Consider the following 26,367-nt stretch of genomic DNA (forward strand, 5'->3'; position numbering starts at 1 on the left):
GCTTTCAAAAACCTCTTGACTATATATGTGTGGGTCTAGTTCTGGACTCTATTCTCTTCTGTTGATCACATAGTTGTCTACATATCTGCCAATATAATATGGCCTTGATTATATTCAATCCATGAACATGGCATATCTTTCTATTTAAGTCTTTTAAAATATTTTCTCAGCAGTATTTTATAGTCTTGCACATCTTACATTACATTAACTGCTCATCTTTTTAGTTTTTGGATGTTATTGAAAGTAGAATTTAAAAATTTTAAAATTTCTGAATAGTTTATTGCTAGCATATGAGAATACGATTGATTTTTTTAATGTATTAATCTTGTATTCGATGATATTGCTAAATTTATGTATTAGCTCTAGTAATTTTCTACATTCACATTCACAATAATGGTATCTGTGAATAAAGACAGCTTTCCTTGTTCCTTTCCAATCTTTGTGCCTTTATATTTCTTGCCTGTACACTGACTGGGGCTTCTAATACAATGCAGAATAGCAATAGTGAAGGCAGTGTAGAGGCTTTGTTTCTTGGGAGGCCATTCTTTTGCCTGGAGGAATGACATGCTGTGATTTACACTTTAAAAAAAAAAATCCTCTGGCTGCCTGGGAAGAATTGTAGGGGCAAAGTGGAAGCAGGGAGACCAACAAAAAGCTGCAGAATTCCGAGTAAGAAAGAGAGTGGTTTGGTCTGGGATGATGGGAGATCTGGGATATATTAGGAGTTGGAGTCATAGAACTCACTGTAGAATGGGTGGGGGTGGGGGAGGTAGGAGAGGGGTGACAAGGATGATTGCTAGTGTTGCCGGGAGCTGTTGGGGTGATGGAGGTGCTGTCTCTTGAGATAAGGAGACTTTGGGGGTGTGCAGCTTTGGCCATTTTCATTTCAAGATACTGTTAAGACATCCAAGGTGTCAGGAGGGCAGCTTGAGTGATGGGGTTGGGGCAGAGGTTTTGGGAGACATCCTGACTTAGATGGAATCCAAAGCCACAAAACCAGACAAGAAAGGAGAGAATTTGGAGACAGATGGAAAAGGAGATTTAATCCTGGGGCAGAGGCCCAGGAGACTTGAAAGAGCCAGGAATGTAGACTGAAAGAGAACCATAAGGGAGGAGGAAAACCAGGAGTGTAGTTTTTTGGAAGTCTTTTGAAGCCAGTGTTCCAAGAAAGGGATGGTTACTGTATTGGATGCTGCTAAGCAGGAAAAGTGGGACAAGAACAGAGACAACCAACAGATTTTCCATCACAGACATCCTTGGTGGCCTTAAAACAGGCATTTCAGTGGTGTGATAGAACTTGAAGCCCAGCTGGAGAGGTGGGAGCTGTAGGTAGGGCAGTAGAGACCGTGAGCTTAATGAAGGCGAGTGGCAGCCTTTCTCCAAGTACCCTGTAGGGAGCCTTGCAGAGCTCTAGGTATCTGCTAAGACACCAAAGCTCTCACTGGCTGTGGGGAAAAAGATAAATGGGTCCTATGCTCTGGAAGTCAGAGGCTGGGCCAGCCGGGGTGGTTGTGTAGACAAGATACCCTGGGTAGGGGGGAGAGGATAAAGCAAACATAGGAATCCATGCCCAGTGCTGTCCTTGGCTCTCTATTATGGAAGTCCAGCTTCAGGAACTCCTCCATGCTCATCACCAGGAGGGAATGAGCTCCAAAGAGGGTGGGAGGTGGACCCCAGGGTGCAGGACAGCAGAGTGCAGTGTGGCCCCATTCTACATCCTGAACTCAGTATGTTGTTTCCTGAGAAAGCTGCACTGCTTTGTATTAAAGCAACTCTATGGGGAATTACAGAAAAGAGGAGAGCTTTATGTCTTGGTAAATTTCACTCTGGTTTGTTTCCACATGCAATTGTTCCTGCATAATTCTAACTATGCTGTGAAGAGGGTTTTGGGCATGATTATTTTTCATTGAATGTTATATAATGACATTCTCCATGTGGATATATGGCTTTCATTGCTGGTATTGGTTGCATAAAATTGCAGGGGTAATGCCCCATGTTTAGTGAATTCATCTCCTCCTGGTGGTCATTTGGGTTGCTTCCAATATATGCAGGCAGTATTGTAGTGAATGTGTGGATGGGGCTTTCCCTCGATCCATTTTGGTTTGTTTGTTTTTGGTTTTAATTATTTTATTTTGTAAAAAGATTTCATTTATTTATTTGGCAGAGAGAGAGAGCACAAGCAGGGGGAGTGGCAGGCAGAGGGAGAGGGAGAAGCATGGGACTCTATCCCAGAACCCTGGGATCATGACCTGAGCCGAAGGCAGATGCTTAACGAAGGCAGATGCTTAACCGACTGAGCCACACAGATGCTCCTATTTCTTTGTTCTTATTTAAATTCAATTAATTAACATATAGTGTATTATTAGTTTCAGAGGTAGAGTTCAGTGATTCCTCAGTTGCTCATCACATCATGTGCCCTCCTTAATGCCCATCACCCAGTTACCCTATCTCCCCACTCCTCTCCCCTCCAGCAGCCCTCAGTTTGTTTCCTATAGGTAAGAGTCTCTTAACAGTTTATCTCCTCTGATTTTGTCTTATTTTATTGTTCCCTCCCTTCCCCCATGATCCTGTTTTGTTTCTCAAATTCCAAATATGAGTGAAATTATATGATAATTGTCTTTCTCTGACTGACTTATTTCGCTTTGGATAATACCTTGTAGTTCCATCCACATAGTTGCAAATGGTAAGATTTCATTATTTTGATGACTGAGTAATATTCCATTGTATATATATACATATATACCACATCTTCTTTATCCATTCATCTGTCGATGGACATCTGGGCTCTTTCCATATTTTGGCTCTGTATTTCGGGGGTTTGTGATACCCACTTGCTTTATTGCTGGTGGAGGGAGTCAACGAGACCCACCCCACTTCTTGCATCTGTCTTCCTGCACCTAACTTCTTGTACACTATCATTTAATTTTTCCTTTTTATTTGATGGACCAATAAAGAGGTCTTATAGTTTCACATTGTCCTTCTTTGATGGTCGAGAAGATGCTCATTTTCCCAGTTGTTCATTTACTGATTGTATTTCTCCTTACTGGGGGAGCCAATCCTATCAAGTGACCTTAAAGGGGTCTTATAGTTTTATTCTGTCTGTCTTTGATGGTTCAAGAAGATGCTCATTTTCCCACTTGTCCATTTACTGATTCTATTTCTCCTCACTGGGGGAGCTGATCCTATCAAGTGACCCACACTTGTACCTTCTTCAATGTGGCTCTCCCAGTGGCTTGACAGGCCCTGTCAGGGCTTTCCCCACTCACTGCAATGATTCAAGGTCAAACCTTTGTGTCTTCCTGGACTGTCTCCCCCTCATCCATCAGCCAGTTTTCAAGGTCACATTCTTCTTCCTGAAGGCCTCATGAGGTCTCCGCTGCCTAGTTTTCAGTGCCATTTCCCCAGGTTAGGCCCACATCTCAACATCAGGGGCCCATGGGACAGTCACAGTCACAGTAACTTTTCAGCCCACCCTGTACTTTCTCCTCTAAACCGTCCTCAACTCTGCCCCCAGTTACTTTCCATGGAACTGGCAGAGCCTTTGGCTAACATGCCTTGACCAAGTGACCAAACTAATCTCTCCTGACTGCTAGGAATTCTGTCATCTGCCTCCACTCACCTGCCACCTCTCTCAAGGAAATCTCGGGCTCTGGTCACATTGGCCTCATCATTGTTTTCCCCATGTCTTTGCTACTTCTTCTCTCTGTGCCTTAGTTCATGAGACCTCCAGCAAGAGTATGCCCTTTACTCCTGAGCCATGTTCAACCATCCTCAGAGACCTTGCCTCTTCAGCCAAGCCTTCCTGGATTTTTCCATTCCACTTGGCCTTTGCCTCTGAACATCCATAGCATTTATAGTCTCTGGGGCCTCTCTGAGAGTACCCTCAATAAATTGTCCCTTTTTGGGGCACCTGGGTGGCTCAGTGCGTTAAGCCTCTGCCTTCAGCTCTGGTCATGATCTCAGGGTCCTGGGATCGAGCCCCGCATCGGGCTTTCTGCTCAGCTGGGAGCCTGCTTCCCCCTTCTCTGCCTGCTGCTTTGCCTACTTGTGATCTCTCTCTCTGTGTCAAATAAATAATAAATAAATAAAATCTTTAAAAAAAAAGTTTTAAAAAAATTGTCCCTCTTACCCCAACCTCATTTCTGAACAAGTTGAGAAATAAAACGCAGATGGAGGCTAAAACATCACTTTCTTCATTGATGAAGGCTGGGGGGAGAAAGAAGCTTGGTGTGAGGCCAGCTGGACCTGTGAACTGAACCCAAGATTAAGCTGACTTCCTCCTTTCCCCCCAGTGTCACTGCTCTGGGTGAGTGCAGCTGAGGTATCATGACCAGTGGAGACCAGCATGTGGAAAGCAGCATCAGAAATGAGAAGTCCACCCTTTGCCCACAGTCTGTGCCCCAGGAAGAGGTACTAAATCCTGTCTTACTATTTAGTCCCTTTCCATGGGTTTCATTTCTTCTATTCCACTGTGAGCTCCTTAAGTCTAAGGCGTGTATGGTTTCTGATCCTCACAGTGCCTTCAAGTGCGTGAAGAGAGCTGACACTTAGCAAGGCTCTCCTTCTTCATGTGGACGCACTGCAGGGAGGTCTGCAGTTCTGTTCAGAGGGCTTCATTTCTCCATTGATGCTGGCCTCTCTGTAGGTTGAGATCGCACAAGTATAGGTAGTCATGTAACCACAACCATTCACTCAGGCTTCAGTCTAGAGGGTAACAAGCTCTTTCCTTCCATGGGGGTATAGGGTGTAGAGACACAACTACTCCTGGTGCCCTTGTACTAGGAATGAGAAGAGAATCAAACAAGCAGTTGGGGTGCTACAGACTTGCTTTGCTTAACTCACAGTTGTGCTGAGTCTACTTTGGGCCTTTCCTGGACTGACTGATGAATGATTGGATCATCCAGGGCCTGGGCGATTAATTATTTTCAGCCAGGCAGGGGATTCCATGGATGGAACCAGGTCACAAACTCCACTGCTCCACTGGCTGCTATTTTCTTGAGGACTCTGAGCCCTCACACAATTTGGAGCCCACCTGGTAATGCCTGGATCCCAGAACTGTGGGTGCACACACATCATTGTACCACGTAGAGTTAGAAAAAGATTTCTCTAAAAATAACCACCGAGGAATATTTAATTTGATAGCAAGACTGTGACTAATGCATGAAACAGAGAGAGTCTGTGTGACAAGACACAGTACAATAATGGGGAAAAATTCATGTTTGACCTTTAAACCAGTGCAAAATGAAACAGATCTAAGCCTTGGCAGATGAGGACCTTGTGGCTCTAGGAAAAGTGGCTATGAGTAGGGGATGTGATGGTCATGGAGGAACAGCAAGGGGAGTAAGTGGCTTTCAAGGGTGTTGCATCCTGGAAATAGATCAGGGAAATCAATACCTTTTGGTGTTAGAGAGAGAGAAGGGGCTGGTGCTGAGCTAAGTGCTGGCTGGTGAGAGGCGGACGCGGGAGGCCAGCCCAGCTGGATGGGGGTGACTGAATCACAGGCTGGCTCCAAGGAGAAGTAGATTTCACAAAGACAAGGAGACCCGGCATTTCTGGGGAGTGAACGGAGCTGGTGGGGCAGGGAGTGGGCTCCCAATATTGAGTGAACACTTACCCTGTGCGAGGCTCTGTGTTGAGATCTTCTCAGGCATTATCCTCCTAAGCATCCCTGACATGGAAGCTATTATTCCCACTTGGCAGAGGAGGAAACTGGGCTCAGGGAGGTTAAGCTACTAGCTACTTGCCTGGGTTCACCCAGTTGGGAAGTATCTGGAGCTGGGTGTGAACCCAGACCCTTCAAGCTCTATTTGCTGCTACTAGGTCACTTACACGTGATAAAGCCCACAAGGGACAGGTTGGGTTTGGGACAGATTGAGCGTCAGTTGTGGTTTCAGCTGGGCCACATGGTGATGAGTTCTCATGGAAAATTCCCATGGATCCTGGCAGGACAGGTTTCTGGATTATGATCATTATACCAATCTTTCCATAATTCATGACCCCATATGATAGACTCAGATCCATCAACTTCAGTGCTAAGTGGGGAAGAAAATAGTCTCCATTGCTTAGAGTTGCTCTTCCTCAGTGTCAACAGGATGAGTCCTGGTCCTGCTGTGTCTGGGTCGGGGTCCTGCATGTTCTTAGTACACAGCCAAGGTACGTTCTCAGAAGAGAGTTCTTTGATGATTTCTTTTTCTTACATCCTCTACTATATGAATGTTCCTGAAGAGATTAGCTCGATGGGATTCAGGGCCAATAGTTTCTTGGGATGCTTGATGATGTTCTTTCTCTAGAAATCTTAGCATGGACAGGGCTGGATGTGACAAGCAAGGTGTTGAGATTGCAGTTGAAGAAAGCAGCAGAGACCCTTCTAGACTTTGGAGAGTTAGCTCCAACAGGAGATAAGCTTCTCTTCCCCTCTGACCCTGAGAGATGAAGGCTGAGCCCAGGCTCAGGTGTGCCATCAGGAGAATCAAGGAAGAATGGGCTTGAACAGGAGAGGGAAGTCTGGCGTGGTCCTGGGGGAGAAATGGTTCTGTGCAGCCTTTGTTGCATGCTCTGAGAATTAGGGAGTGTGCGCTGGTGCTTTTGAGCCCAGCACAAAAGGGGATGGGCCTTTGCCTCTGTTGTTTTCCCAACAAGCCCAGGATCTCCTTGAGGAACCTGGTCTTAGGGCCTGGTCTGACTCACATCTCTCAGTTCTGGTTCTGACCCAAGGCCTAGCAATGGTTGGTGCCCGAAGATCATGGAACCCAGCAAGGACCTGGCCTGCTTCCCACACCAGCCATATCTTTCCCCACTCTCCATTTGTTTGCTCACTTATCAGATCCTGGTCACACTGGCCTTTCCATTCCTCAGATACATCAAGCTTCTTCCTCATCAGACCTACCTCCCCAAATGCTGCTCCCTCTCTGTAGAGCACTTTCCTTCTTTATTTGGCTGATTTGTCTGCATGGTCAGGTTCCAGCTTAAGCACCATTTCCTTCAGGAAGTCTTCCCTGATTTACCAAACTAGGTCAGGCCCCTTGGTGGATGCTCCCTTTGTATACTGTACTCTTCTGTTCTAGTACTTATGTCTCCAATTATAGATTAACTTGTGTGATAATTGGTTCAATTCTTCTTCCTTCCAACTAGATGGGAAACTCTGTGATGGGAAAAATGGTGAACATCTTCTACTCTGGACCTGGTCCATAACAGGTGCTTAATAAATATTTGGTGAATGAATGATTAAAATTTCCTACACTGCAAGGTGAAAAGTGTGAGGAGCTGGTGGGAATGAAGGTTCCCTTTCTAGCCCCAGCTCCATAGCAATTCAGAGATAAGGTAGGTGGCACTACACCAAACAAACATGCTTTGTTTTGCACTTAAGTGAATTAGTGAAGGCATTGCAATTGGTTGCTTTTTATGTGTAGAGAAATTACCTCTGTCCTGATTTGCAGTATCTGTGCTATTTTGGGCTGTTTTTCTCTTTTGGGGCTATTTGTATTGGAGCAATAATTTCACTATTTAGCTACGCAGAGGCCCAATTAATATTACAAATACGGTCCCATAAAATTCACTTCTTGACATTATTACGTTTCATTGCTAATTGCTCTCCATGGTTTTTTAATTTCAATTCCTCCTTGGTGACTTAGTGCAGAAATTCAAGGGCACAGTTATTTCCCCCAAAGGGAGAGGAGAACTGAGTAATGTCAAGTTTCTATCTACTTGCCCTTCCTTTCTTGGGGTGGGGGGGGAGGTAATTTGTTTTTCATACTTTTTCCTCCCTTTTTCCTGGCCAGAAACAAACAACAAACAAAACCCATTGTGTAACAATGATATACATTTCAGGAAAAGTAAATAAAAGCACTCATCTGCTAATGTATTCATTCAAGCAATATTTACTGAGCACCTACTATGTGTCAAATCTCATGTGCAAGGCACTAACAACATCAAAAACAACACAGCATGACACTGTCTCTGGGTAGTTCAAAGTCTTGAGTGGGCAGGATATCTGAGGAACCTGTTACATTTCTAGGGCTGCTTCTCATGGGGGCGGGGGGTCTTGATAAGCCACAGCCCATGCAGAAATACACATCAGTCTCCAGTGGTGGAAATCAGGGAGGTTTTGGTCGTATCTCATTTGAAAGACCTTGGCGAACTGCAAGGAATCTGCATTTTAATAATATTTTGAATGGGTTGATAAAAAAGAAACAGATGGTTGAAGTTTGTCATTTTAGGGAAAATAATAAAATATTGCACAGCTTAATTTGTCTCTTTTTCACACTCTTCCCTATCCCCTCCCCACCCTGAAGATATTCAGATGCAGCAAAATTTAAAGCAAAATACTAATAATATCTTCTTAGTCACTTAGGTCTCTTACCTGAAAGGACCCTAACTTTGTCAGCCAGCTCTGTGTTAACCTACTCTGTTAGCCCTTTGTACCAATGTTGCCTCCTGAGAGGAGGCTTCCAAAAAGGTGTTGCTTTGGGGTAACATAAGGGTTAGTGAGACTAGCCTCTGAATCTCTCTGCCATGAAGAAAACTAGCTTTGTAGATGCTTTGTTAACCAGAGCAGACTCACTTCTAGAGGACCCAGCAGGGCAGAGATGCATTGGGTAACAAGTGTTTCTGAGCCTTGTATCCACCTGCCCCTGGGCTGCGTATGGGCAGAAGCCCTAGCTGCAGGCACCGAGTGATGAAGAGAAGGCAGAATGTCACCACTATCACCTGTCCTCTTAGATTTGCCTCTCTAGCCACTGCACGTCTCTGAACCGCCCCACCCATCCCCGCCCATTCTGCTTGGATAGAGTACCAGATGAGATCAACCACTGGGGGAGGGAAGTGAGTGATGTTCTAGCACTTTGGCCAGAAACTCTTGGGAGACTGAGCATCGTGGACCACTTGCCTACTGCTCACTGACTTCAGTAGCAAGAGCCTCCAGGATGCTCCTGGATAAACATCATCTTTGTGGCCACACATTGTTTTATGAGCTGAGTCATCAGACTGGCTGACTCCTTAAACGCTGCTATCTGATTCTCCAGGCAGCAGAAAAAACAGGAGAAGATATGAAGTGTAGCTCATAGAGCTTTGTAGAGAGGGCTGGTCTCAGTGACCAAAAGGGTTGGGGGGACTTATCATTACGGAGTTTGCTTATGTTAAAAATTGTTGATTAAGTTCTATTTGAATGAAAAAGATGATGCTGTCTGCAATTCTTGTACGTTATACACAAAATACGTTTGGTTATGGGCTATCTTTTTAAAAAAGATTTTATTTATTTATTTGACAGACAGAAATCACAAGCAGGCAGAGGCAGGCAGAGAGAGGAGGAAGCAGGCTCCCCGTTAAGCAGAGAGGCCGACGAGGAGCTTGATCCCAGGACCCTGGGATCATGACCTGAGCTGAAGGCAGAGGCTTTAACCCACTGAGCCACTCAGGTGCCCTGGTTATGGGCTATTTTTAATAGCCACCAGTCTTAAAGGACATCCTGCTGAAGACTTGATTCCTTCCTCCGTCAGCAAGTTGTAATTTATCGTCTGAGGTAATGAGTTCAGCCCAAAAGTAATAGTGACATGTTAAGTCAAACTGTTTGCAGACTTGTTTTTTAGATAAGAAACCATGTTTATCTTTTACATAGCTACTCAGTAAGATGTCTCAGTGAATTTTTAATTAAAGCCAATGTTCCTGTATCAAGGAAGTTTACTCTTATTAACTCAAGTTTCTGAATTGAGAGACTTGTGATTTGCTGGTGTAAATTTCTCAGTTCTTTCTAGCCTATTGCATTATGGCCTTAAGAAACATACAGGTAGTTCATTCACCCAAGAGTATATGTTGACTTCTTGTTAGGTGGTAGGCATAATTTAGTCTCTGCATGGGGTAAAAATAAATGAAAAGCAATCTTTGCAACTGAGGAAGGAAACAGACTTTGTCAATGTTCAAGGCAGACACATTTGATCTCTTGGAGGAAGTTGGGATGAGCAGGTAGTACAGGAAAGGTCCTTATGGGAGAGCAAAATCCCCTTTAGCCAAGGGCAGTTGGGGAAGCTTTCCTGGGGAGAGTGGCCCTTGGAGGGTGAGGAGGGTCCATGAGTTTCAAGAGAGGAGAGTACATGGGTTCTGGGATACTGTATGCAAAGGCCCAGCCAGAGCCAGGGAAGGTAGCTGCTTGTATCTGGAGTTGGGATGACCCTGGGGACTTCTGGGAGAGCAGTTTCTGGGAGGTGACAGGGTCAGAAACCAGAACTTTCTGAGATTCAAATGAAGTGCATTGAAATAATCTGGAGCAGATGATTCTCCTTCAAAGTCAGAGAGAGAGATAGAGGAGGAAGAGAGGGAATAGCGGATAAGGATACCAAAAGGGCAGATGTTCCTGGAAACATGGAAGGAGCCTGTGGAGCAGAACTGGGTGAAAATGGAGTGCAGGTAGCAACAATGGTGCAGTGAGTCCTTGCAGATCCTGCAAGGAAGTCTTCGGACCCATCCCAGTGTCACCCACACTGTCTTCGGACTCATCCCGGTGTCACCCACACTGTCTTCTTGTGGGTGTCACGAAGTGTGGGGATGGGCTGTGACCACACTGTAGGTGACACCGGGATGGGTCTGAAGACAGTGTGGGTGACACTGGGATGGGTCCGAAGTCAGTGTCATCCCACGGTCACCCACACGCTGAAGACACACCCATTTGCAGATCGTCACAAGGAAGGAGCAGACGATGAAGCTGGGTGGTGGTGAAAACATAAGGAAGTGGATGGAGAAGAGGGGAGGGCAGGGCACTGATGAGCCTGACTTTCAGAGTCAAGCTGGAGGTTGGCTCACATGCTGGGAGGGGTATGTATGTGTGGGGTGAGAGTAGACTGGGAGCATGAGGAAGGACTCAAAGCAGATGCTGTGGATATAGGAAAGCAGGTGCATAACCCTGCTGAAGGCCGATTCTCCATGACGTGCTCTCTGCTCTTTTGCTTCAAGAAAATCTAAATTTAGTACAAAGAGAAAGGCTGTAGAGTCTGGGACTTATCAGATGTCCTTCTTCTCACCTTGGCCCCTTTTCTTTTCCCTTTTTCAGTTGGGATTAATGCATTCCCATCCCTGAGCTGTTGTTTGCAGTTGTTGATTGAGACTGTCTTTGTCCAGGGAAGCAGGCACCTAAGATGAACTCAGACTGAGAACAAGAGAGTAAACTTAGGGAAAACCAGTCCTTAGGCTCTGAGACTGTGATCATGTACACCAGCCAATAGGGTGAAACTAAGATATGAGATAAAAGCTTTAAGGTTGTTTGGAAGGTCTGTATAACTTGGCCCACTTGCTAGATAGCTCCCTGGAGAAAGCTTTGTGGGAATGTGGCTTCATTCTATGATGACATTCCATGGTGATACTGGGCAGAGTTCTTCCTGGAACAGTTAGCTACATAAATAAGGATTTTTTTTTATTGTGTTCTTGGACTCCCCCAACCCCTCAATGTATCCAACTGCTGAGAAACTCAATTATTTACAGAATATTTTCCCAGGACAGCAGTGGGCAGCCTTCATTGGCAGGGGTCTTTAGGTCAGGAGTTGGAAGTCTGCAGCAACAATCCAGGTGAGCTTAGGTCTGGGAGGTAGAACCAGTTATAAAGGTCGTTATGAAGAAAGAATCAACAAGATCTGTTGATTATCTAGATATTCTCATATTAGTCTTGTTTCCTACTCAACAGGTGTGTGTCGGGTGTTCAAGGTGCTGAGGGACCAGAAAAATGACTTTAGCCTGGAGCTTGCCTTTTCGGAGTTGATAGTCTTATGGGAGAAATAAGGCACAAAAGCACACAACTGGAATCCTAGGCAAAAGAAGGAAGGGTCCAGTCTGTTAGCTGCAGAATCAGGGAAGCTTTCCTGGAAATGAGGCACTGATCTGGGCTTTGAAGAGTGGGGGTGTTCAAGAGTGATATTGAGGGGGCACATGGGTGGCTCAGTTGGTTAAGCAACCACCTTTGGCTCAGGTTATGATCCTGGAGTCTCAGGATCGTGTCCTGCATTGGGCTCCCTGCTCCCCCCTCTCATGCTTTCTCTCTCTCTCAGGTAAACAAATAAAATCTTTTAAAAAACAAATCTTAAAAAAAAAAAAAAAGAGTGATATTGAGGGATGGCACCAGGGTTTTGGCCCCAAAGTGCGGGTAATAGAGATGGGTGGTCCATATGTAGATGGAAAGAAGTCCTGCAGTTGCCAGGATTATCCTGGTCTTTGGCGAATGGTTGACCTAGAGTCACAAGGTGATATTTGCAGAAGTAAGAGGGAACAGAATTTGGGAAGAGGAGATAAAGGAGGAAAGTTTCGGGATGGAGCCAGAAACTCCGAAGAGCCAGCACGGCAGAAACCTAGGAGCAGCAGAGGCGGTGCCCAGGGCAGGATACCAGATCCCAACGAAGAAGTGCTTCCTTACTAGGAAGGCTGATATTATTGTTCAGACCCCAAACCTCTACCAAAAAACTACAGCCAAGGAGGCGGTGGGACTTCGGCCTAGACGGCATCCCAGAGATGAGGAGCCAGGGGCCTGAGTATGCTCCACCTTGTTCTCCCGCGGCGACTCCAGCTTTCGGATTTGGTGAGAAGCAGAGTGGTTCCAGGGACCTTTCCGGGGATGGGCCGTGTGGGTCCGAAGACAGTATCCTTCTTTCTCGGCCCTCCGCTCTCGGACAGGGGTCCCGCGGCAATCTCGGTGTGTCTGGCAGGAGGCACCAGGCACGCAAGCCTCTAGGGGCCTAGGGCTTTCCACCTGCCCAGCTCTCCTCTTCCAGCGCTTGCCGCCGCCGAGGGCGGGGGTCAGCGGAGGAGCCAGGCCTGACCCCCGCGGGGCCGCCCAATCCCTTCTCGCGGATTTCCCTCCGCTGGCGCGCGGCGGCGGCGGCGCGTGGGCTCGCGCGCGGGCTCGGGCGGCGCGAGCCCGGGCAGCGCGAGCCCCCGCGCGCAGGGGAGTGGCGCATGCGCGGCCGTCCTGCGAGCCCGCTGGGGCGAGCCGAACCGCGGCGGCGCCGGGAGTCGAGCAGCGGAGCTGTGAGGGACCGAACAGCGGCGCGGGAGCAGCGGCGACGGACAGGTGGAGAGCCCTCGGCTGTGCCGCCGGGAACTGCTGGGCCGCTCGCGGAGCCTCGCGGTCCGGACGTGGCGGCGGCGGCGGCATCCCGGACGGCCTGTGAAGGATGCGCCGCCCACTGCCCCGCGCCGCCTGACCGCCCCCGCTTCGGCTTGCGGTGCGCCACAGCCGGGCCCGCGGCCGTCCCCGCCGCGCTGTTGCCCGGCCGCCGCGCTCGCGGGGCCGCGCCCGGCCCGGCCATGTGGACCCCCACGGAGGAGGAGAAATACGGCGTAGGTAGGTGAGGCTCCGGTCTGGCCGCAGCGGGGGTCCCGGGGACGCGCCCGTGCTCTTGGCCCCGTGGCGGCCCCGCCTCGATTCGCGTCCGCGCGCCCCCGCCCCTGCCCGCAGGCTGCGCGGCCTCGGCGTGGGGCGAGCGCGGGGCGAGCTCCGGGCGAGCGCGGGGCGGGGGCGGTGCGGGAGGGGCGCGGGCTTGGGGGTGGGAGCGGGTCTTTGGGCGTGGGAGGGCGGCAGGGGGCGCTGGCGGCGCTGCCTCGGCAGGTGGGGCCCGGGAGGGGCGGGCAGGGTGGGCTGGGCCCCTGTGGCTGCGTGAGGTTTCTGGTGTGGGGCACAGGGCAGTTTTACCCAAGAAGCCAAATCCTGGGAATCTTGTTTTCTCCGCTCCCAAATCTCAATTTTAATGAGTTTCCGCACCTGAGTTGATGAGCCGGATGACTGTTTATTTTTGGACTGCAGCCTTTCAAATAAAAGGACAAAAAACGTTGACATCATTTTTCTCCATTTCAAAATTTTGCAGACATTTGACTGCAAATGTTTGCTCTGTTTTAATTTGTTTTGCCTTCAGTATTAGAAATAATTACCTTACAATGGGAAGTGTTTTTGGACATGTCTAAGTGTTAAGTTAGTATGTATTATGGTCACAGCTTTGTTTAAAAAAAAAACCAAAACAAACCTACCTGTTTTCATGAGACCATTATTCTTCTTAGAATCCTCTTTTTATCCGTTATAAGTGTTAAACTCCTGAAGCTAAATAATCCTTGTAACATTAAACTTCTGTAAAAAGAATATTCAATAATTTAAGGGATTGAATGTCAGTTTTCCTTTTATAATAATGTTGTAACATAATGTGAGTGTTTTGTGGCAATAACATGCTATAAGAGTTCAGGCACATTGCATTATTGTAAGTCATTTGTCATCTTGTTGGGCTAAAAACAGATTTAAAATTTTGAATGTACAGGTTCCCCTCCCTCCAAAGCTTGTAATGGAAAACTATAGATGGGGAATCTGTCTAAACATAGACTTTTATTTTCCTTTTTAAACTGCAGTTCAATCAAGATTTAGCTCACAATTTACTACAAAACAACTTTTTAAACTGGCAGTAGTAACAAACACTTAGGAATACCATCAGGCAAGTTATCATGTGAAAATTGAATTTATTTAAATTTAAGGACCTGCAGAGAGATCTGTGCTGGTAGCAAATCCTGTTTTGAAAGGTAACTTTCAGGAGTTTTTAATAGCTGTGCTATAATGACACGGTACCTTAGTAGGATGGAAGTGATAAAAGGAGCCCTCGTGTTTGAGTCTCTGTTGAGAAGGAATTGGGAAATGATATAAAGAGCTGGGATTCACCTCTGGGGACATTTTAGAGTATTCTCTAAATACTATATAGATTCCATGAAATGAAGAGTTGATGGTTTATTTTATCCATATCTTGCTTTTAGGGCTGCTGGATTAGAATAACAAATAATTGATGTGAAAGTGGTCAACTGTTCAGTGGCACCTAAGTGATAATTTCCTTTGGAGGAAAAACCCCTGAGTAGGGAGTTAGCCAAATTCTGAGTCCTGGCTTCTCTTTAATGGTGTTGTGGGCAAGTTATTTAACATCATTTTCTTAATGTTGTAAGTGGGGGGTAATATTTACCTACAGGGTTGTGAAAATCAAATGAGAGCATACCAAGTGCTTAGTAAGTGTTAATTTCTTCTTTTCCCTTTAGTACTTAAAGTAATAATAACACTAGGTGTTTCCTCTGATGTGTTCTTAGAAGGAGGCAGTGCAAGGTAATCAAGATAGGCATATATGAATCTGAGAGTGCTAGGATTTGGTGTGTGATTTAATCAGAAAGATGGAATGAAATTCTTGAATTCTTAGGACTGTGAGTTTAGCTTTAGAAAAATGGTTATTTCCTGGGAAGGGGGCACAGTATTGGGCACAGGTGCTTGGTAAATGAGAGAGACAGTTATTCTGAAGACATTAACAGCTGTGATTTAGTGTAATTTAGATGCCTTTGCTGCCAAACAAGGCATCTCATTTTTCCATTTCCCTCACAGCTTTCTTCTACTGTCCCTTCCTCAGTTATGATCTGAAAGATTGTTCAAAACTCAGGGTGCATCTCTTTCCATAAACACGTTAGGGCTACACTCCTAGGCCTTTTATCTAATAAAATCATTTCAGCCTATAAAGTAGCTTAAATATTGTACTTATAATAAGAAAAACAGTGAATCGAAAATAGTATGCTAGCTGCATTATTTAATTGCTATCTTGAAAATCTATGATTATTATTCCTATGAGAAAATATTTTGAGTTTCAGCTTTGATTTTTATGAGGAGCTTGGAGCACAGGTTTCTTTCTTTTTTTTTTTTTTTTAATTTCTTTTCAGCGTAACAGTATTCATTGTTTTTGTACCACACCCATTGGGAGCACAGGTTTCTATCTTTGCTAGCTAATCCATAATCCTTATAGCAGGGAGGGAAAACTTGTACCCACTTCCTACCAGTTTGGAGAAACTGCTTGGATGTTAGTGAGGGAAGGAGTCCCCTATTGCAGCAGTACAAAGGAGTTTTATTTTTCCTTACTGCAGCTGTTCATCTGTATTTGACATTGGTAAGGTGTTTGAGATCCTGTAGAAATATCTTACTAGCTTTTAATTTTTGTAAATGTAGGAATTCTATACAACGTTTTCAAATTATGTGATATCCACTTAGAACTAGGTGATATCTGGGCTTCCATTTTCATTGTAATATTCTGTGGTTAACTTTAGGTGAAGGGGAGAAAACTGTCCTTTTTTGAGGTTTAGTCATGGGTCAGTCAGTGTGCTGCTAGAGATTCTCAGTTAGGTTACACCAGGTAGATTCCTAGAGCAGTTCTAATGTTATCTTCATCATACAGTTGAAGAAACTGGATTTTAGAATTGTTAGTGCTTTTTTGCCCTTCAACAATTGAATATTCTCCTTAATTTTCTTCCTCTGCAATATTTTGTGATATACTTGACTCTCTTGCTATCCTTCTTTAGTATTAAAGGGGCTGTTTTGTTTTGTTGTTGTTGTTTTTTCCTGAACCTGTAGGCCCAAGTTCTGACTCCTTATGTCTCTTTCTCTCTGAGGTTCTCTGATCTCTTGTTCCCGCAAATGCTTGGAAAGCCCTTCATCTTTCCATTCTTTATTTTACGTTTCCAAGAAGCTTCCTGTACTGAAGTGCATTAGGTGAGAACAGTCCAACTATTTTTGTGAAACACTTGTCTTTTCCCATATCGATGGCACCCAAACTACTAAATATAGAAACCAAAGACCAAGAAAATATTTTTCTCCTTCTCTAACTACAGAAGCAGTAGCAGTAGCAGCAGCAAACACCAATAACAAATAAAACAAGAATGTTTATAATTAACTTCTAAAATAGAATAGCAGCAAAAGTTTGAATACATTTGTACTAGCTTGGCATTCTAAGAGTGGAAGCTTGCCTCAGGTCATCATCTTATTTATTTTACTGTCATAAGGTAAATTAAAAAAAAATATCTCAGAGCATTGGTTACAGATTTTCTAATCCATACTTAGTAAACCATGACAGTTTTTCCTTATTGCCAACCAGAATACCTTGTATTTTAGTTTTGTAATGTTTTATTTGCTTGTTTAATTAAAAAAGGATTTATTTATGTTATATTTATATTTATCTAATTTAAAAAGTATTTCATATTTTCTGCCTAACTTTTACCAGTTTTTCCCCAGGTAGGGAAAAAAAAAAAGCCTTGAGTCCTTTACCTTGTAAGGATCCTGTAGTGCAGAGGCAGCTGACGGTGGGGAGGGAATAGGTCGATGAAACCCAACTGGAAAGAACCAGTGATCACAAATTTCAGTAAGTCTGTTGGTAAATAGGCTAAAACTCACTGAACTAGTGTGAAGGCTGTGGGTTTTTTAGTTTCTTGTTCTACGAGGCAGTCCCAGTCTTTGAAGCCTCCAAAAGGGCCACATACCTCTCAGAGGTAAAGGCATCCGCTAGGGCAGAGAAGACGTGATATACCCAGGCTTTATTTTGTCCTGAAAAGTGAGGATGTGCTTGATGTTTAATGATTGGGTTTTAGTGTTTACAGGGAACTTCCAAATCATGATTCCACTTGAGACTTACACCATAATACCATCTCTCCCCTCATTTTTAAACTGATGAGAAAAACTTTAGCTGAGAGAAGTTAGGTGACTGATCTAAGGAACTTAAGCCAGTAAGTGCTGAGTTAAATTTGAACTGATGATTTTGGGATTCTAAGCCACAGCTTCTTTGATTACATCATGTTGCTTCTGAAAGGAATTTGTCAGTAGTGTATGTCTTTGGCTCAAAAGATAAGGCATTCTCTACAGACTTTTCAATTTAAATTGGATAGTTATACTTAAGGAATTTTTTTTATATTAAACGTATATATAAGATGACATGGTATTTATTGTTCTGCTTCTAATTGTAATGATTTACATTGATAATGATAGTACACATTCGGGGCATGATGAGTCAGAAGGCAGGGTTTTTTTTTTTTTTTTATGTTCAGTTGGCCAACATATAGTACATCATCAGTTTTTGATGTAGTGTTTTAATGATTCATCAGTTACATACAACATCCAGTCCTCATCACAACAGAAGGCAGGTTTCTGTTTATTTATTTTTGTTATTTTCTTTTATTTGAACAGCTTTATTGAGGTATAATTGATCGACAAAAAAAGCTCATATTTTTTTAAATGAGCTTTGATTCATTGATTTTGTTATATTAATTGTACATCATTAGTTTTTGATGTAGAGGACAGGTTTTTAAACAGTCTGTTGGATTGTATTGTCTTTTCTTAAGACAGTTAGTTGAGAGGAAAGAGTTGAATTTAGCAACTATTTTTTTAAAGATTTTATTTATTTATTTGACAGACAGAGATCACAAGTAGGCAGAGAGGCAGGCATAGAGAGAGGGGAGAAAGCAGGCTTCCCACTGAGCAGAGAGCCCAATGTGGGGCTCGATCCCAGGACCCTCGGATCATGACCTGAGCTGAAGGCAGAAGCTTTAACCCCCTGAGCCACCCAGGTGCCGCAGCAACTATTTTTTGAGTACCTTCTCAAACCAAGAGGTCTTTGTTTTGGTCTTCATTCTGTAAAGCAAACAGGAAATAACCAACAGGAAATTATCAACATTTTTAATAGAAAAGTCATTATGCAACTACAGAAGTAGTCTATTCAGATGTTACAGTTCATTTTATCATGCAGTATTGTAAGAGAATGTGCTTTAGAAACAGTAAACTAAATTATAAACATGATACCTTTTTTTTTTTTTTTAAAGATTTTATTTATTTGGCAGAGAGAGATCATAAGTAGGCAGAGAGGCAGGCAGAGAGAGAGGGGGAAGCAGGCTCCCTGTTGAGCAGAGAGCCCAATGCGGGACTCGATCCCGGGACCCTGAGATCATGACCTGAGCTGAAGGCAGAGGCTTAACCCACTGAGCCACCCAGGTGCCCCTAAACATGACACCTTTTTTCTAAATTCTTTTTTTGAAAGATTTTATTTATTTATTTGACAGACAGAGATCACAAGTAGGCAGAGAGGCAGGCAGAGAGAGAGGAAGAAGCAGATTCCCTGCTGAGCAGAGAGCCCCATGCGGGGCTCAATCCCAGGACCCTGGGATCATGACCGGAGCCGAAGGCAGAGGCTTTAACCCACTGAGCCACCCAGGCGCCCCGACACCTTTTTTCTATCTAGCATTTTTAGAGACATCTGAAAGCATAACCTCAAAATAACGGTCATTGAGGTTGAAAGTACTTCATATCATATTTTTACATTGGCGCTAAATTTTAATTTTTTAGTAGTTTGTATTTTGAAACTTTTCTTTTGAAATCTATGTCTTTATTCTTTTTTTAAAAGATTTTACTTATTTATTTGATAGAAAGAGAGAGAGATCACAAGTAAGCAGAGCAGCAGGCAGAGAGAGAGGGGAAGCAGGCTCCCCACCGAGCAGAGAGCCTGATGCAGGGCTCGATCCCAGGACCTTGAGATCACGACCTGAGCTGAAGGCAGAGGCTTAACCCACTGAGCCACCCAGGTGCCCCTTTATTCTTTTTTTTTTAAAAAGATTTTATTTATTTGCTTGACAGAGAGAGAGAGATATCACAAGTAGGCAGAGAGGCAGGCAGAGAGAGGGGGAAGCAGGCTCTCTGCTGAGCAGAGTCTGATGAGGGGCTTGATCCCAGGACCCTGAGATCATGAGCTGAGCCAAAGGAAGAGGCTTAACCCACTGAGCCACCCAGGCGCCCCGTGTGTCTTTATTCTTGATGATGAGAATGATCTGAAATTATTCCCAATGTGTAAGAATTATTGGATATGCTATATTAGGATTTTAATTCCAGTGTTATGCTTTTACCCTAATGAACAAACCTGTTTATGATTATGCTATTGACTCTTGCATAACCCCTCTTGACAGATTTTGTATGGGAAGGCAAGATTTTTTTCACATAAAGCCTCTAGGAACTTAAAACATATTTCGTAAATACTTTGCCAAATTATTTTAGCTGTGGTCCAGGTTCTTGTGGTTGATTTGCTATATCACACATTAGGATATTCTAGTAGAGATAATTACTGTGTTGGGAAATGTCATTCAGAAGTTTCCTGTTTTCCTACTTTTCTGCAATGGAATAAAATCCCAACCTCCTGCTTCCATCTGTTTCTCCTTCTCTCTTCAAAACTCATTCATAGCTCTTACTCATTGGTGAGTGAGAACCAAAATGGATGGAAGAATTAGTGTATGATGAATGCAGAACTTTATATTATAGACAGTATATCTCAGACCGATGTGCATTTGGCCTTTTTTCAGATAATCATCTAGTGACAATGCCCTCACCATTTTTTGGGACAGCCCCATTTTATTATTTAGACAGGTATGATTTCAACATTCTTTCTTATTTAATAGGCTCCCTGTAATTTCTCATAAGTCCATGTTCTGTGCTTACATTTAAGTAATTTGCTTTATAGCCTTTCAGTAATTCATAGCACTTTAGAACTTTATGTAAAGGATCTTAAAGATACTTGGTTTAAACATTGAGATACCACCTTACACCAGTTAGAATGGTCAAAATTAACAAGACAGTAAATAATGTGTGTTGAAGAGGATGTGGAGAAAGGGGAACCCTCTTACTCTGTTGGTGGGAATGCAAGTTGGTGCAGCCACTTTGGAAAACAGTGTGGAGATTCCTTAAGAAATTAAAAATAGAGCTTCCCTATGACCCTGCCATTGCATTACTGGGTATTTACCCCAAAGATACAGATGTAGTGAAAAGAAGGGCCATCTGTACCCCCATGTTCATAGCAGCAATGGCCACGGTCGCCAAACTGTGGAAAGAACCAAGATGCCCTTCAGTGGATGAATGGATAAGGAAGATGTGGTCCATATACACTATGGAGTATTATGCCTCCATCAGAAAGGATGAATACCGAACTTTTGTATCAACATGGACGGGACTGGAAGAGATTTTGGTGAGTAAAATAAGTCAAGCAGAGAGAGTCAATTATCATATGGTTTCACTTATTTGTGGAGCATAAGAAATAGCATGGAGGACATGGGGAGATGGAGAGGAAAAGGGAGTTGAGGGAAATTGGAGAGGGAGATGAACCATGAGAGACTATGGACTCTGAAAAACAATCTGAGGGTTTTGAAGGGGCAGGAGGTGGAAGTCTGGGTGAGCCTGGTGGTGGGTGTTATGGAGGACATGTATTGCATGGAACACTGGGTGTGGTACATAAACAATGAATTCTGGTACACTGAAAAGAAATTTTAAAAAAGGGGGGGAGCCCGTGTCGCTCAGTGGGTTAAAGCCTCTGCCTTCGGCTCAGGTCATGATCCCAGGGTCCTGGGATCGAGCCCCACATCGGGCTCTTTGCTCTGTGGGAGCCTGGCTCCCCCATCTTTCTTTGTGCCTGCCTTTCTGCCTACTTGTGATCTCTATCAAATAAATAAATTAAAAAAAGAAAGATACATGGTTTAAGGCTCTAGAACTAAATAAGTCTAGTTGGAATAGCTAACATTCTTTAAGTGTTTACTATGTGCCCAGAACTTTCATATTATGGCTCAGATTTGCTTTTTTCAGCCTCATCTGCAGTCCTGCTTGTACTTTACACTTTAGCCAAACTGAACTTTCTCCAAGTCTTTCTGTCTTGAATTAATTATACCAGTGCTGCCATGTGCCAGAACTATTCGCCACCTATTAAACACTTTTTGTTGTTTACTACATCATGTCTTATTCATATTATTCCTTTTAGGTAGGGTCCTTTTCCTTCGCCATGTCTCATATTTTTTCTTGCCTAGTGAGGCTCCTTTCATATATAGCTATCTTTGTAAATCTTTTTCTTGACCCTTGACCTTCTCTTTCTCTGACCAGATAGATTTTATTCTTTTAAATTCAGGAAACTTTGTACCTTGCAGTGGTATATTTATTTTGTCCTCTTCTACTAGACTAATGTCTTTCTTACTTTTGACTATGTTCTGCAATAAGAAATACATTTAAAATTGCTATCTCTTTTGTTTGTATGTATATCTACATATACGTATACATATATATATGTATATGAAAAAGTTAAAGTTTGATGATACAAGACTGTGTACTTTGTATAGTGTACTCTGATATTTTCTATTCATTTCTACTTCATTAAGAAATATTGGTGGCAACTCAATGGATTTTGTGACCCGCGGTTGAAAAAATACTGATTTAGGCTATTAACTCTTTTAAGTAGGGATCATGCCATATTTATATTTGTATTTTTGGCAAATATAATCCAGTGCCAGGCACGTAGAAGGTTTTAAACATATATTTGTAGTATTGAATGGAATGTTTTAAATTAATGTGGCACAAAGCCTGATCTTCCTAGGCTTTTGGCCACCATTTCACACTAATTATTCATATTGAAGTTATGTAAGTTAGTAATTAAACTCTAGGTTTTATTTTACATGAACTGAAGTCAAGCTAGATCTCTTCAATCCCGAACTTCTATGATTGATGAGAATAATAAATTTAAAATTCTAATTTCATTTTATAAAGATTTTGTATTTATTTCCACTACATTTCATCAGGGGGGAGCATATTTGATTTGACCCTGTTGGTTTTAAGTTGGTGGAGGGCTAGACGAATTTGGCTCAGCAGTTGAACCTGTCAGATCTTTTTGAAACTTGAGTTTTTGATCCCGCATACTACTTTTTCTTTGAACCTTTATATACACAATTGATAAACTTGTCTTCTTTTTCCAAGTGGCTGATGAAAGTGTTAAACAGAATCAGAAAAAATTTTATGATCTAGTGGGAAGTGTCTAGTTTACAGACAAAGAGATTTTGCCATGTTGTGTTCTGAACACAAATTATCTGGGTGACCCCTGAACGTGTTATGAAATTCCCAGCTGTTGCCACCTTTGTGAACCTGATAATGTTTGGGGTTAGGGTAGGCTCTCAAGCCAAGGAGGAAAGATGTTGCTAAGAGGTCTGTATGGCTGTACTTTTAAGTGTGGAGGACAAGGAAATTTTAACATTAGAAAGATGCTTTTTTTTTTTTAACCCCCAATGTGTGGTATTTATTTATTTATTAATTTATTTTTAAAAATTTTTTATTTTTTCAGCATAACAATATTCATTATTTTTGCACCACACCCAGTGCTCCATGCAATCCGTGCCCTCTCCAATACCCACCACCTGGATCCCCAACCTCCCACCCCCCCACCCCTTCAAAATCCTCAGATTGTTTTTCAGAGTCCATAGTCTCTCATGGTTCACCTCCCCTTCTAATTTCCCTCAACTCCCTTCTCCTCTCCATCTCCCCATGTCCTCCATGCTATTTGTTATGCTCCACAAAGAAGTGAAACCATATGATAATTGACTCTCTCTGCTTGACTTATTTCACTCAGCATAATCTCTTCCAGTCCCGTCCATGTTGCTACAAAAGTTGGGTATTCATCCTTTCTGATGGAGGCATAATACTCCTTTGTGTATATGGACCACATCTTCCTTATCCATTCGTCCGTTGAAGGGCATCTTGGTTCTTTCCACAGTTTGGCGACCATGGCCATTGCTGCTATAAACATGGGGGTACAGATGGCCCTTCTTTTCACTACATCTGTATCTTTGGGGTAAATACCCATTAGTGCAATGGGCAGGGTCATAGGGAAGCTCTGTTTTGAGGAATCTCCACACTGTTTTCCAAAGTGGCTGCACCAACTTGCATTCCCACCAACAGAGTAAGAGGGTTCCCCTTTCTCCACATCCTCTCCAACACATGTTGTTTCCTGTCTTGCTAATTTTGGCCATTCTAACTGGTGTAAGGTGATATCTCAATGTGGTTTTAATTTGAATAATTTTTATTTTAATTAAAAAATTTTTTTTTTACCTTATTAAGATGTTCTTATTTCATCTGTTTCTTAGTAACATATAATGTATTATTTGTTTTAGGGGTACAGGTCTGTGATTCATCCATCTTACAAAATTTACAATGCTCACCATAGTATATACTCTCTCTGATGTCTATCACCCAGCCACCCCGTCTCTCCTACCGTCCTTTTCTCCAGTGAACCTTGATTTGTTTCTTGAGATTAAGAGTCTCTTATGGTGTGTCTCCCTCTTGGTTTTTTCTTACTTCATTTTTCTCTCCCTTCCCCTATGATCCTCTGTCTTGTTCTCAAATTCTGAAATTCTTCGTATCAGTGAGATCATATGAAAATTGTCTTTCTCTGATTGACTTATTTTGATTAGTGTAATACCTTCTAGTTCCATCCACATCATTGCAAATGGCAAGGTTTCATTTTTTGGCGGCTGTGTAATATTTCATTATATATACATACCACGTCTTCTTTATCCATTCATCTGTTGCTGAATATCTAGGCTCTTTCTGTAGTTTGGTTATTGTGAACATTGCTGCTATAAACATTGGGGTGCCTATGCCCCTTCAGATCATTACATTTGTATCTTTGAGGTAAATACCCAGTAGTGCAATTGCTAGTCATAGGGTAGCTTATTTTCATCTTTTTGAGAAACCTCCATGCTCTTTTCTAGAGTGGCTACACCAGCTTGCATCCCCACCAGCAATGTAGGAGGGTTCCCCTTTCTCTGCATCCTCGCCAACACCTGTCATTTCCTGACTGATATGAGCGGGGGTATCTCATTGAGATTTAGATTTGTATTTCCATGATCTGAGTGATGCAGAGGACTTTTTCATGTGTCTGTTGGCCATTTGGATGTCTTCTTTGCAGAAATATCTGTTCATGTCTTCTACCAATTTCATTCCTTTTTTTTAAAATTTAAGATTTTATTTATTTAATTGACAGAGAGAGACAGTGAGAAAGGGAACGCAAGCAGGGGCAATGGGAGAGGGAGAAACAGGCTTCCTGCTGAGTAGGGAGCCCAATATGGGGCTCAATCCCAGCACCCTGGGATCATGACCTGAGCCAAAGGCAGATGTTTAATGACTGAGCCACCCAGGCACCCTTTCTGCCCATTTCTTGATTGGATTATTTGTTCTTTAGGTGTTGAGTTTCATAAGCTCTTTATAGATTTTGGATACTAGCCCTTTATCTGATATGTCATTTGCAAATATCTTCTCTCATTCCATTAGTTGTCTTTTGGTTTTGACCACTCTTTCCCTTGCTGTGCAGAAGCTTTTGATCTTGATGAAGTCCCAAGAGTTCATGTATGCCCTGGCTTCCCTTGCCTTTAGTGATGTTTCTAGGAAGAAGTTGCTGTGGCTGAGGTCGGAGAGGTTGCTGCCTGTGTTCCCCTCAAGGATTTTGATGGATTCCTATCTCACATTGAGGTCTTTCATCCATTTTGAGTCTATTTTTGTGTGTGGTATAAGGAAATGATCCAGTTTCATTCTTCTGCATGTGGCTGTCCAATTTTCCCAACACCATTTGTAGAAGAGACTGTCTTTTTTCCATTGGGCATTGTTTCCTGCTTTTTCAAAGATTAGTTGAGGGTCCATTTCTGGATTCTTGATTCTGATCCATTGATCTATTGTCTGTTTTGGTGCCAGTACCATACTGTCTTGATGATTACAGCTTTGTGATAGAGCTTGAAGGGTGGAATTGGGATGCCACCAGCTTTGGTTTTCTTTTTCAACATTCCTCTGGCTATTTGAGGTCTTTTCTGGTTCCATATAAATTTTAGGATTATTCTGTTTCTTTGAAAAAGAATGGAAAAGAATAGGTATTAATTCTTCTTTGAATGTTTTGTAGAATTCCCCTGGGGAGCCAACTGGTCCTGGGCTCTTGTTTGTTGGGAGATTTTTGATGACTGCTTCAGTCTTCTTTCTGGTTATGGGTCTGTTCAGGTTTTCTATTTCTTCCTGGTTCAGTTTTGGTAGTTTATATGTGTCTAGGAATGCATCCATTTCTTCCAGATGGTCTAATTTGCTGGCATACGGTTGCTTGTAGTATGTGCTTATAATTGTTTGTATTTCTTTGGTGTTGGTTGTGATCTCTCCTCTTTCATTCATGATTTTATTAATTTGAGTCCTTTCTCTTTTATTTTTGATAAGTCTGGCCAGGGGTTTATCAGTCTTATTCATTCTTTCAAAGAAGCAGCTCCTTGTTTCATTGATTTGTTCTACTTGTTCTTTGGTTTCTATTTGATTTCTGCTCTGACCTTAATTATAGCACTTTTCCTGCTGGGTTTAGGCTTTCTTTGCTATCCTTTTTCTAGCTGCTTTAGGCGTAGGGTTAGGTTATGTATTTGAGACCTTTCTTGTTTCTTGAGAAAGGCTCGTATTGCTATATACTTTCCTCTCAGGATCGTCTTTGCTGTGTCCCAAAGATTTTGAAGAGTTGTGTTTTCATTTTCATTTGTTTCCGTGAATTTTTTCAATTCTTCTTTAATTTCCTGGTTGACCCATTCATTCTTCCGTAGGATGCTCTTTAGCCTCCATGTACTTGAGTTCTTTCCCACTTTCCTCTTGTGATTGAGTTCTAGTTACAGAGCATTGTGGTCTGAAAGTAGGCAGGGAATGATCCCAATCTTTTGGTACTGGTTGAGACCTGATTTGTGACCCAGGATGTGATCTATTCTGGAGAGTGT

The 26,367-nt window shown here is 43.1% G+C and overlaps 1 protein-coding gene across 6 annotated transcripts in view; it reads left to right on the plus strand.

The window, feature by feature from the left end:
• The first annotated feature begins 12,940 nt into the window (after positions 1-12,940).
• Positions 12,941-26,367, plus strand: part of DOCK3 (dedicator of cytokinesis 3) — a 581,779-nt gene continuing 568,352 nt past the window's right edge. For all 6 annotated transcript variants that reach the window (XM_032868163.1, XM_032868164.1, XM_032868166.1 and 3 more), the window contains exon 1: positions 12,941-13,315. In XM_032868163.1, the coding sequence (XP_032724054.1) occupies positions 13,279-13,315 (37 nt within the window). In that variant the 5' untranslated portion in view covers positions 12,941-13,278. The remainder of the gene's footprint in view (positions 13,316-26,367) is intronic.

Source organism: Lontra canadensis, unplaced genomic scaffold, assembly GCF_010015895.1.
Source record: "Lontra canadensis isolate GAN:19392208 unplaced genomic scaffold, GSC_riverotter_1.0 scaffold35, whole genome shotgun sequence".
Lineage (NCBI taxonomy): Eukaryota > Metazoa > Chordata > Mammalia > Carnivora > Mustelidae > Lontra > Lontra canadensis.